Raw genomic sequence first — 14,049 nt, 5'->3', positions numbered from 1 at the left:
TATAAGGAGCTAAAATGACCAGAAATGGCGATTGAATAATCACGCAGGTATCGATTTTACTGGAATAGTCAAATTGTGGGAAATTCCAAACAACAGCAAAGTTCAGGCTTTTACCATCAAATTTAAGTTCATGAAAAAATCCAAAATTTAGTTCACGTTCGTGATCTTAGTAACCAATTAAGGTCAGTTGGTTTCAAGCTTCACAGCCATGAAACCTTGAAAAAAACTGTAAATTTGACAGACGAAAACAGCTTACAGAACCGGAAATAGATTTCCAGACGATCAAACCCAGCTTTCTGTGGAAATTTGAACATGGTAATCTCAGGTATAGACTTTCCAAGATGACAATGGTGGCGTGTTGGAATGCATCCATGTATTCTCCATGAACACATGCCGATCCCCCTTAACCATGTCAGCCAAAGCCGAGAGCTCAGTCATCTCTTCTAAGGTTAGTTTCACAGAGAGGGCTCCGATATTCTCATTGATGTTATCGATCTTGGTGGTGCCTGGTATAGGGAACACATCATCTCCTTGGTGATGAACCCAAGCTAACGCCAGTTGAGACGGGGTGCAGCCTTTCCTCGTTGCAATCTCACTGATCTTTTCATACACCACCTTGTTGGATTCAAGATTCTTAGCATTGAACCTTGGAAAGTGCTACAAAATTCGACAGACTACTATCAAGAAATGCAAGTAAAAACAGTTTTTGGCATCTTCATCGTTAAAAAGACAAAGAACTGAAAATAGATTCAGAAACCATCTGCTTCAAGCAGAAACATCATATAACAAATGGCATTGGACAATAAAGAGAACGTCTTCCTGCTTCAATATTTTAGTTGCAACCGCGTTAAATGTAGCTGATATTCATCTTACTGTTAGACAGGTATGGATAAAGCTAACGTTATGCTATATGCATAAATGATTTCATATTTGTATTTATCGAGAAGCTTTACAAGATATATGCACTAACCTTACGCCAGTCGCCCTCCAGCATGTTCTGTACCAACTTGGGACCTAGTGACAAGAAGCCACGCCCAAGTGGACTGTATGAAACAATTCCAATGCCAAGTTCCCTGAAATCACAATACAAGAAGAAGAAAGCTGATTTTGACCATTTCCACAAATGCTAAATTGCTGGAAAGCTACCGCAACCTTGTACCTGCAAGTAGGAACTAATTCTTCTTCCAAATCTCTCGACCATAGTGACCATTCGTTCTGGACCGCAGTAATTGGATGAACAGCATGAGCCCTTCTGATTGTTGAAACAGAAGCCTCTGAGAGGCCAACATATTTTATCTTCCCTTCTTCAACCAGTTTCTTAAGCTCTCCCATCTTGGAAAGCATGAGAACAAATCATTTTAGGAAGAAGAGCAGAGGAAATATAACCAATGTAGTCACTTTTACTCATACTAGTTTTAATTCAAGATCATATAGGTTAACTATCAAACACAGCATTTTTTTGAATTTGGAATCATCAATATCGAACATAAGTATCACTATGTATACAGTCTTCACATTCCAACAGAGATATTTATTCTTCACAAGGGTACTGACCGTGACTTCAATGGGCACACGAGTGTCGATTCTATGAGCGTAATAGAGATCAATACAGTCAACATCAAGACGCTTCAAGCTCGCCTCACACGCAGCCCTCACATATTCTGGCTCACCATGTACATCGACTCCCCCATCCTTGTGTATTACTCCAAATTTAGAAGCAATTTGCACTTTCTCCCTCATCACCCCTTTTAAAGCCTGCAACAGTTTCAACAGACATAAAAACCTGAGACTCTATAAATGCAATGTATGAAGATTGTCACAATCAGATTGTTATTTAAATTTTAAAGCATACATTGCTAATTGCTCAGCCCATATAACAATGCATAACTGCACAAGTAGATCTTAACTTGAATATCTCTTCTCTGAAATGTTCAAACATTAATACTCGGCGGGAAAATCAATCAACTAATTAGCACAAATTACAAACGCATCAAATCGATTGAATCAGAAAGAAATAGTAGTAATACCTTTCCAATAAGAATTTCGTTGGTGTGGGGGCCATAGGAGTCGGAGGTGTCGAGAAATGTGACGCCGGAGTTGATGGCGTGGCGGATGACTTGGATCATCTCGGATTCGGGCTTCCGCTGCCCATAGCTAGCTGACATGCCGAAGCAGCCGAGGCCTTGTTTGGAGACCTCGAGGCCCTGCGAACCCAGCTTGACTGTCGGCACAATCGCCCCCATTTCGCTTAATTAGGGCTTCTGCCTTCAATTGACACTCGATTTTTGAATGATAGCAAATGATTGGGGAAAACGAAAGATGGTAACGTAAGTGTGCTGCGTAATGCTATCGCCAGCGATGACGCCATTGTTAGATCTCTCTTCCACGATCTCAAATACAAAGCCATCTATTGTTACTTTCTGTCAAAATAATTGAAAACCCAATTTTCCTTCCGAACTAAACAGAAATTTAAAATTAATTTCAATAACTGAATCGAAAATTGAATACTCACCTACTTCCACATAAGTATTTATTCTTCTTTACAGTCATAAAAAAAATACTACAGTGAATTGCACTCATTCAGATTTTTATATGCTAATAGAAAATATAGATTTCAAGATTCTATAGTAATGATTCAGTATAAAATACGTACTACATATATTCATCAAAAATAATTTATTGGTAGACAATACGAAATTTACGACCAAATAAATAAAGTAGGAAACATAAAAAATAAAAATTAGAACAATAATTACTGTTAGTTAAAAATGGGATCTATATAGTACTAGTAGTATATAAAAAAAAACTATTACTATGGAGTACTCCCTCCGTCCGCCATTAGGAGTCTTGGTTACTTTTGCGCACTCGTTTTGTGAAAATGATAATAAATAGTTAAAGTGAATAAATGGTAAAGTAAGAGAGCTTCTCAACATTATTCGCTCTCTTATTTTAACTATTTATGGAGTATCATTTTTACAAAACAAGTGCGCAAAAATGACCGGGACTCCTAATGGCAGACGTAGAACGTAGCATAAAAAATTCCATAATACTTTACTCTCTTATGCTATACTAATTTCCGATTAAAATTCATTTCGTCTTTTTATAGAACTATTAGCAATCCGACATGATAAGAACACACATTTTAGATTATTTTTTGTTATATAACTCCGGGATAGATGAGGCAAAATAAGACATTTAATTGCAAACGGAAAGAGTAGTATTATTACAAGCTTATGCAAGAAAACATAAGATCAGTACTATGTTTGGAAGCGGATACTTATCAAACACACATTCAGCAACAAAGGAGTAGAGTAACTGATCTAAGAATGTAAGTAGATTTTGCAGTCCAAACATGGAAAGAACAGAGCTTATCAGGCCTCGCCTTTCCACGATTCCAACGGGGGCGTGTCTGCGTTTTTCCACGTTCTCGCCATGGAAGCGTACCTTTCTCCCTTCACGTTGTCAGCCAAAGTAGAGAGCTGAGCCATTTCCTCCCGAGTCAGTTTCACAGAGAGCGCTCCGACATTGTCCTTGAGGTTGTCGATCTTGGTGGTGCCCGGTATAGGAGACACATCGTCTCCTCGGTGATGAACCCATGCTAACGCCAGTTGAGATGGGCTGCACCCTTTACTTGCTGCCATTACACATATCTTCCCGTATATCAGCTTGTTGCTCTCAAGATTTTCGTCGTGAAACCTCGGATAAAAGGCCTAGCATATAAACCAGACAGATCTCGTTCATCATTTTTCACAAATACAACAAATTGAACAAAGTCATTGATATGCACCAACCTTACGAAAGTCGCCCTGTGAAGCAGTCTCGAACATCTTGGGTCCGGCTGAAAGGAAACCGCGTCCAAGTGGGCTATACGGGACAATTCCAATACCGAGCTCTCTGAAATTCATCACACAAGCCAAATGCTGATACAACATCAGAATGCAACAAAAAAAAGGGAACTCTGTAACCTGCAAGTAGGAATCACTTCTTCTTCAGCATCTCTTGACCACAACGACCATTCGATTTGAACAGCAGTTATCGGATGAACAGCATGAGCCCTTCTAATAGTTGAAGGAGAGGCCTCTGAGAGGCCAATGTATTTAATTTTTCCTTCTTCAACCAGTTTCTTAAGTTCCCCCATCTTCATAGTTTTGGGAAACATTCAGCAATTGAAAAGATGAGGAAACCGAATTCGAGATGGAGCTGCTTACTGTGATTTCAATGGGCACACGTGTGTCAATCCGATGAACATAATACAGATCAATGCAGTCGACATCAAGACGCTTCAAGCTGGACTCGCACGCCGACCTGACATAGGCAGGGTCACCACGAATCTCCCTTTTGCCATCCTGATTAAATGCAGCAAACTTGGAAGCAAGCTGCACTTTTTCCCTCATTCCCCCTTTCAAAGCCTGCAGATCAGTGGCGGATGTAGGAATTTTTTCAGTAGGGATAAAGATCCCTTTGTTCCCCAATATATGTCCTATTTTGATCTAACACGGGTTTATAGAAAAACACTTTTACTTATTATGTTTGCACTTTCATTTTATTTTTATTATTTTTAGTAAATAGACCGTGCATTCTAAAAGAGTAGACTCTGGTTCTAAAAGATTTTGCTAACTTTTTCTTTATTTTTTTTTTAAATGCAGAAAGAAAACGCATACTCACAAAAATTATGTGAAGTAATAGCATAGTATAAAAAATCACAATTATAAAATCTACGAAAATTCATAAATATTTTTTTATTGCAAGAAACTAATTAACAAATACCTAATCAAAAGAAAGAAACAGTTCATATTTACCTATTCTTTTTCTTATCCTCGAATGTTAATAAAGAAATAAAGAATGATAAAAAAAATAAATTTCTGCATAATTTAATTAAAAACTGAAGAGAAAATAAATAATTAGAAAATTGAATAGTAACAACAACAAAAAAACATCGCCTAAAAAGAATTAAAGGTTCCAATGTAGAAAATGCTAGACAAGGAATTAAAATGATAAATAGAATAAGTTAGTTTCATTTTAAAACTAATCGATAGTAGTATTGCACGTTTAGAGAGAAAAAAAAAAAGTTACTCCCTCCGTTTCTTTATAATTGAGTCATTTTCCCATTTCGGGAAGTTGTTTCCCGGGAGGGATCAGCTAAGCCTTTTCCTAAGACATTTGCTCCTACACCAGTCATAAATTAACATGTGTGCACTCTTTAAAAAAGTATAAAATAAATTAAATATTATGTGGCATCTCCCTCCTCTCACACTCCGCTGAATTCAACAGTTATTTCATCTTCCCCACAACTCTCCACCACCTCTGCCTCTCTCTCACCCCCCCTTCCAAACTATTGATGATTTGTATCTATTCCGAGTGTTTGTAGGTGTGGATAAGTTGATAATGATAGTGATAAAAGGAATTTTTGGGGTAACTTTCCGGCAGATAGTAGGATACGCAGAGGGTTTTGACGTGATCCGTTTGAACGAGGTCGAGACATTCTGGAGTCAGGACACCTTTTTGACGGAGAGGAAGGCTCTGATCTTAAAGGCAGGGTCGTATATTTAGATGAGATTGGTTAGATCCTCATCGCGGGTGATCGAAATCAAAGCGTCCAGATCATCCGCGAGCAATTGCCACCTCAAACTCACCGATGATCCACACATCTCCCTATCTTCACCAACAGCTCTTTAATTTACGAATTAACACGAGTATTAAAATCAATACAAAACCTAAATCTGAATCAATTATTCTACGCAATCGAGATTTGGCCGCCGTGATAGCGGAGCTTGCCGTCTGAGAGGCGGGGGAGAATCCGACCGCCGTAGCTGCAGAGAAATTTGATGGAGTTGGGAGAAGGAAGTGAAGATCCGCTGGTGCACCGCCGGCTCAGCTAGCGTTTTAGATTTGTGAGGAAGATTAAAACAAGTGGTGCAAATGAAAATGAAACTAAAATAGCGTATATATAGGTTTTCAAAAAAAAAATTTAAAAAAAAATGAAAATTAGCGTTGGCCGATCGCTAGCTGATCGGCACGCCACAATGGCGGCCAGCGCATCGGTCAGCGCCCTCAAATCGGCTAGCCCACGCCGATTTTTTCGCCGATTCGCGGCTGGCCGATTCCAATAGTTCGGCTAGCCGATCGGCTAGCGACGTGAATCGGCTAGCCGGTGGGCTAGCCGCTATTGTGGATGCTCTAAAACACCAAACTCTTTCTTATTGTTTTCTCTGCTATTTAAGAATTTTTAATTTTCAGCCATTTTTATCCTTCAATTTCATTAAATTGGTGAGGGCTGAGGTAAATTTTTTAAGATTTCAAAAATTTTATAAATAGAAAAAATACAAAAAAAAATATTTGGGCAGGGGCTTAAAGCCCTCCCTCTCTTCCTACGGTGTCCGCCCCATGTGCAGGATTATGACTCGTTCAATAAAGTGACAGATACAGGAAACAAAACTCGTTGGATTGGAATTTTCCTATCACTGTATACAACCAATATGTCATGATGTTTGTAATGACCGACTCTACTTCCTCCCTCAGCATACAACGCATCGGATGACGACCTATAAACCCTATGGTCTATATATCATTCCAGCACATCCACCAAAATCCATACAACATACATTTCTAGTTTTAAATTTATTTCCCTCTCAAAACTCCATTTTCATACATAAAACACAATAAATTTGAGGGAAAAATTAAAAGTTGAAAAGATAAAATTGTCATTGAAAACGAAGACAATATATTTGAATCCTGATTAAAAAAGAGAAAGCTACTAGAAACGAGAAGAGTTGTGGGGTCGGAGGTGGAGATGACATAGATTTCAGGCAATTTAGAAAAGTGAATCAAAGAGAAGAGTACCTTCCGATGAGGAGTTCGTTGGTATGAGGGCCGTAGGCGTCAGAGGTGTCGAGAAAGGTGATGCCAGAGTTGATGGCGTGGTGGATGAGTTTGATCATGTCGGACTCGAGCTTCGGAGGCCCGTAAATGCCGACATGCCCATGCAGCCGAGGCCTTGTTTGGACACTTCCAGGCCCTGAGACCCTAGCTTGATTCTCGGCACATTCATCCCCATTTTGAGTAATTGGTGCATCTGTTGATCTTTAAATAAAGACATCACCACTGGCGGTGGCGGAGCCACGGTGGGGCAAGGGGGGGACCTTGGGCCCCCAGCCGTTTGAGCATTTATTATATAAAATAAATATATGCGGCATTAATAATATCAGTAGCCAGCCTAGTTGGTGTGAATATGAGCCATTCATGCGCGAAATACCAAAATCGTTTCTCATTGTTACATTAAAGGGCAATAATGTGTTTTAATGTTTTAATGTATATGTCCATTCTACGTAGGCAATTTGAGTATATTACTGTTACATCATGTTACAATAAAGGGAAATTTGGGTATATTACTACTGCATTATGTTACATTAAAGGGCAATTTGTATATATTACTATTTCATCATTTATATGGATTACTATATGTCCCTTCTACGTAAAGATTATAATTTATTGAATGAATGACGAAAGTTATATCCATTCCTTATAATTTATTGAATGAATGGCGAAAGTTATATTCATTCCCTAAGGGTTTAGCAATCCATGAGGCTAGAGTGTAGTACCGACTCAGTAACACAACGTTCACTAGGGTAATCGTGTGGATACTATACCCCAGCCATATAGATAAGTTAACTTAGGGGACTGGATCTAACTTCCTCCGGTTAGTGAACATTATGTTAATACGATGGTACTACACCCTAGCCCCATGGACTACTAAACCCTTGGTGAATTATGTTAATTTTCGGCCCTAAGGGAATTAATACGATTAGGGGTAAGCAAAAAAACCGAATATCCAAACCGAACCAAACCAAACCAAAATTTTGAAATTCAGTTCGGTTTTAAAAATAAAAAAAAATTGGTTTTCCGGTTCGGTTTGGTTCGAGTCGGGCGATAAAAAAAACTGAAAAGTTGAAAAACCGAATTATATTTTAAATAAAATATTATATATATTTATTCTATTAATTTAAATATATTATAACATATATATAATATATATTCTTTTAATATATTTTATATAATATGTATTATATATATTCTATTAATGAGTCCCATTATTCACAAATCCACTTTAAAGACCGAACTAGAGACCAAATTAGGACCATCCATTTTCTTAATCTTGTGGTTAGAATTAATTTACAATTAATTCAATATTTTATTCAATCAACTTTTTTTATTTTTTTATTTTTATTTTTATTTTTATTTTTTATAATAAAAAATTTAATTTTTTTTATTCAATAAAAACTTGCCGGAGTAAATAATGAACTATATTCACTAAATAATGAACTAAATGAAGTATGTTATGAAGTAATTTTGACATGTTATTGAAATACATTAATGATACAACAAATTTTAGTGTTAAACGTTAAGCGGTAGTAATAAACTATATCCAATAAATAATGACCCAAATGAAGATTAGTAATGAAGTAAATATGACATTTTATTGAAATACAATGTTAACTGTGTTAAACGTCAAGCAGTAGTAATGAACTTATTACTTCATTCAGTCATGCTATTACTTCATTCCATTAGTTTATTACTCCATTTCGTTAGTTTATTATACTTCATTCAGTCATGCTATTACTTCATTCCATTAGTTTATTACTCCATTTCGTTAGTTTATTATACTTCATTCAATCATGCCATTACTTCATTCCATTAGTTTATTACTTCATTTAGTCATGCTATTACTCCATTCATTAGTAATGAATGTGTATTACCAACTATAGTGTTTTCTACCCTAAACAATTAACCACAAATGCATCTTATTTTATCAATACAAATAATAATAGAAAATAGTAATTAATGTGTATTACCCACTATTTTCTACCCTAAACCATTAACTACAAATATAGGTTATTTGATATGGTCATATTTTAATGCTTATAGCATACTAATTCAAAATCAAGACCAAATCCCAACCTTTAGATTTTAAAATAAGTGGATGAGATTAAATCTTACGAATCTCAATAAATAGTAGACAAAATATCTACAAAAGGGTAATATCGTCATTATGTTATCATATGATAATTTTCGTAAATGTTTTTTTATATCAACATAGTGTATTACAAATATCAACAATATGACATAAGAATATCAACACTAGTACAAGAAAATATCAACACATATTTATTAAGATTTTTACATGGTTGTATTGAGATTTTTACATGATTTTATTGAGATTTTTCGATGTATTTGATAAAAATCTGGTTATCAACATTTACGAAAACTAAAATAAAAAATATCAAATTTCATCACCCGAACGTCGTCGGAACATATGCAATTGAGATCTCGTTGGAATCCTTATAAAATTATCTTTAATTTGATATATTTTTTGCGAAAAAATAATTTAAATCGAGAGAATTACGTAAATTTAAAGTTTTAAGATGATTTTAATGAGAGTGAATTGACATTAATACCCTCTAATTTTATTTATTAATGTTCTTGATTAAAAATATAATTCATGTGGCATTATTTCAGCCACTAGATATTTTAATCTAATGACTAAGATTTAGTCTTAATTTGAGATTGCTAATTAGTTAGCCTTTATCACCCCCTTATTTGATATTTACTAATATTACAATCATGTTTGCTGGGCCTGGCATCAATAAATATTACACATATTTAATAAATATTGGAAAGTATTCGAGAATCGATTTGATATTTTTGATATAAAAAACAATAAGAAAAAAATGGATATACTACTAATTTCTGTTTCCTTCCTTTCTTTTTCCCACTTTAATATTCCACCAAACAACATAGCACTAATTAACCTAACTAACGCCACATATTTTTTCTCACTGTTTTCTCCCAAACAAAGAGAGAAATCAACAGACTTACTTATTACTCTAAACCGACAAATCCCCAAATTCATTAATCGCCATGGATTCTCAGATTCATGGCCTCTCTCTCGCCTTCCTCGCTCTTCTCACCACCAGCCTCCGCATTGCCGGCCCAACCAGCAAACTCCGCCGCTCAGATCAATTCCAATTCAGTCCTCGTCGCTCTCCTCGATTCGCATTACACCGAGCTCTACTTTGTAAATATTAAATAAAATATTGAATTAATTCACAACCACGAGATTAAGAAAAATGGATGACCCAAATTTGGTCTCTAGTTCGGTCTTTGAGAAGGGTTCGACATTAATCACAATTCTTCTAATTTTATATTATATATTTATATTATATTAGTATATAAAATAAAATAAATTATATATATATATATATATATTAATATATGCTCCATTATTTTTTTTGGTTTTTCGGTTTAATTCGACTTTTTTAGTTCGGTTTTTCGGTTGGGTTCGGTTTTAATTTTCAAGGAAATTCGGTTTTTCGGGTTCGGTTCAGTTTTTTCCCAGGTTCGGTTCGGTTTGGGCAAAAACCTGAACCGAAACCCAAATGCACACCCCTAAATACGATGCTATATTAATGAATAAGTGATGTACGATATACCTATGATAATGTACAACATCGTACATTATCATGTGCATATCGTACATTACTTTCCGACTTTGTGAATTAGTAGATGCTATATAGTATAGCTTTCATCCACAAAAGCATGAGTCGGACAGTAATGTACGATATAACCGTGATAAAGTATACATTATTCAGTCACCTGCATTAATGTGTGAGACTCGTACATTAAAATACCGTTTTCATACATTATAAACATCATGTACTAATAGAACATGATGTACAAATATAACTAGATCATGTAGCAAGTCATGTACAATTGTGATTTACCATTTTTACCCTTTAATGTACGAAAACGATACAATAATGTACGTCATTAGTTTTGATCATAGCCATCGGATTAATAGATCCAAGGGTGGAGATTTGTTTACTATTTTACAAATATTTAGTGTAATGATATGAATACATCCCTATAATAAAATTAGTAAAATTGATTTAAAAGGTATGTTAAGTTCATTTATGGCTTTATTTTTAAATTTCTTAAATTAGTACTCCCTCCGCCCGGCTAAGATGACACATTGCTTAGCCAGCACGGGATTTTAGGAGTTATTGGTTAAAGTGTTTAATTGGAGAGAGAGAAGGTGGGTGTGAGTATTAAAGTAGAGAGATAAAGAAAGATGGATATTTTAATAGGAGTGAGAAAAAGTGGTTGAGTGTATTAATTGAAGAGAGAAAGTTACCAAAAAAGGAAATGTGTCATCTTAGTTGGGACAAACTAAAAAGGAAAATGTGTCATCTTGAGCGGGACGGAGGGAGTAATTCTTTTGATTTTTCTCATATTAGTATTTTTATTAATTTTCTCTCTAGCGAATTTCACAAACGATTTAAATATGCTCTTCAAAAAAATATTCAAATTTTTCTTATTATCTATTTCTCACGCACGACTTTTTCTATAGCTTATGTTTGAGTTGTTTCCGAACACTGAACATACTCAATAAATTTTAAAACTCTCTCCGTTCATGAAAAAAGTTTCATTTTGCCATTTGGGGATGTTCATAAAAAATTATTCCATTTATAAAAATGGAAAATTTTCATCCCATACTTTACCTCTTTTTCCCTCATCTGTCTTACTTTACCCATATTTTTATACATTTTCTCTCTTATTTTACTAAGTTCTCATTAAAATTCGTGTCGTCTACAAATGAGCCTATTTTTTTCCGACGGAGGGAGTAGTTGTTTGAGCCCCCTGTCACTAAAAGTCTGGCTCCGCCATTGACCACCGTGTTGTCGCCATTAAATGTCCTTTTGTATATAAGCCGCCTTTGTCTTAATTGCTGAGTTTGATAAGAACAACACACAACAATACCGGTACCACTAAAAGTCGAACCAGAAAGCAACATAACATTAATGTATGAGGTGCCGAGTTCGAGCCCTCTTAACATCAGTTGTAATTTCCTCCTTTCTTAAGAGTTTATTTGTAATTTGTAATTTCATCCTTCGTAGGAGTTAATTGAAAAAAAAATATATATCAACATTAACGCTGAAAATAAATTGGGGGAGGACCGCACCTGGGGTCCGGCCTAGGCCCAGCAGCATTGGAGGTAGCGGTGGAGAGGCCTAGGCCGTGCTTGAGGACGGGGAAGAGTCCCGGGGCCGCGCCTGGTTGCGGCCCGACCTAGGGTTATGGGGTGTTCGGGTCGGACCTGAACCCCAAATTCTTTTTCTTAAAAATATTTTATATCGAATTTTTGCCCATTTATATACCATTTGCCCAACATTCTTCCACCAATTTCTCACTTTATTCTACCTCTATTTATAATTTTTAATTTCTAGGGTTTGTAAATTTTATTTTCTACGATTTATAATTTTTTATTTCTAGGATTTGTAACATTTTATTTTCGACTGAACAATGAATATTTATGTTTTAATTGTTTAACGCTTTCTATTTTGCGAGTAAAATAACTTGTATTTGTAAATAGTGCAATTTAATAGTTGAGGTATGGATGGGGTCTGCCCTACAGAGTTATAGGAGTTGTGGCCTGACTTTGAAAACTAGGGAAATAATGACGTGGATGGAATTTGGGCTAGATCTAGGCCGGGGTTAATGAATAATGATTCTCCAAAAAAGAACAGCAAATATTATTGCAAAAAATTCAATGCCTCCCTTTATTCCACAACTCAAAAGAATACTAACAAACAAACAGAAAGGGAAGAAATCGGATTCTCAAGTAGTTAACAATACTACAAGAATTATTGGAGTGTTGAGGAGCATGGAGTAGCATTATTCTGGTTTTGCAATCTATATCTATACTAGGAGTAATATAAAATGCGAGTTTTGATATGCTTTAGAATTTTCATAAGTTTTGGGTATGCATTTAAATATTGATAAATATTGGACAAGAATGTAATAAATTTTCCATCATAACACATATCTATACATATATAAAATACGAGTTTTGGCCTTATTTGAAAATATTTATAAATTATGGGTTGAATTGTAAATTTATAAAACATGTCATAATCAATGTAGAGCATGAAAGGTCATAAAAATTAATTATAAATGTGCATTGATAGTTCAGCCATGGATATCAATTTATAAAATGGGGGTTATGAGTCCTAAAATCAGCTACAAATTCCCGGCTGCATTCTACAAATAATTATAATAAATGTGCATGGATGTTTAGTAACTGTCATTTAGATTTAATAGGTCCTATGCAATTCAAAGTTTCAAACATTTAAGAGGACAGTAATTTCAAAAACTAGCAAAAAAATAGCAACAATATGTCATTTGTCATACTTCAGAAAAACCGTAAAATAAATTAATGTGATTTAAATAGCAATATGTCATTAATCCTTAGCCACATCAATTGTAACCTCCAATAATCACAGCAATATATGTCATTTTGTCAAATACAAATACAAATTAGTTGTTTAAATAGCAGTTACAAATCCATAATCCTAAAAGTAAAATTCCATTTTAACTTTACAGTACAACATAATGACAATATTAATGACCATTGATGTTATAAATAATGGCTAATGTTCAATGCACGACTCTATAAATACAAGACCAAAAACTTAACTCAAAATCATTAGCGGTAGGTTAGCGTATCTACATAACAACAAAATTGTTGGATGCTCAACGCCGTCACCATGGTCCGCTCAGAAAATGATCTCCTCAAGTGAGGGTGACAGGACTAGAGTAGACGTGCGGTTTTGTGTTGTGTGATATATGTGTCACTCGATTCAACAGGTCCAGAGGATTCGCCTAAACTTCAGAGGCTAGAAGATCATGAAACTATCAGAAAGGGGTCGTTGAGTGCACTCTATTCCTTCAAAAACCTCAACCCACTATACTACAACTTAGCACAGGGAAGTAAAGGATCGATCCCACGAGGACGAAGGTGTTACAAAACTGCATTTGAGGATGTTATGGGAAGGGGGGTTGGCTGCTGCCACGCAATTTTGTGGGTCGAGAACTTAAAACTACTGGGCTTGAGAGATAGAAAAACTTTACTCTACCTACTGAGTCTAAGAACTGGGAACGTACGGAACATACATGACTTAGAAAAACTGAGATATTTTAAAGTTCTAAAACAAC

The 14,049-nt window shown here is 35.4% G+C and overlaps 1 protein-coding gene and 1 pseudogene across 1 annotated transcript; both read right to left on the bottom strand.

Annotated features, from left to right (window-relative positions):
- Positions 1 to 83: 83 nt before the first annotated feature.
- On the bottom strand, positions 84 to 2,378 carry LOC125194037 (auxin-induced protein PCNT115-like). Its single transcript, XM_048092038.1, has 5 exons — positions 2,028 to 2,378; positions 1,555 to 1,755; positions 1,160 to 1,332; positions 971 to 1,073; positions 84 to 657 (listed from the first exon to the last, which is right to left on the bottom strand). The coding sequence occupies exons 1-5, from the start codon at positions 2,241 to 2,243 to the stop codon at positions 322 to 324; spliced, it is 1,029 nt and encodes a 342-aa protein (XP_047947995.1). The 5' UTR covers positions 2,244 to 2,378; the 3' UTR covers positions 84 to 321.
- Positions 2,379 to 3,228: 850 nt separating this feature from the next.
- On the bottom strand, positions 3,229 to 7,054 carry LOC125195382 (annotated as a pseudogene).
- Between the last annotated feature and the right edge of the window lie 6,995 nt (positions 7,055 to 14,049).

The sequence above is a fragment of the Salvia hispanica genome, chromosome 6 (genome assembly GCF_023119035.1).
Source record: "Salvia hispanica cultivar TCC Black 2014 chromosome 6, UniMelb_Shisp_WGS_1.0, whole genome shotgun sequence".
Classification (NCBI taxonomy): Eukaryota; Viridiplantae; Streptophyta; class Magnoliopsida; order Lamiales; family Lamiaceae; genus Salvia; species Salvia hispanica.
The sequence above is the reverse complement of the archived record's forward strand: the minus strand, read 5'-3'. Positions and strand labels throughout refer to the sequence as shown.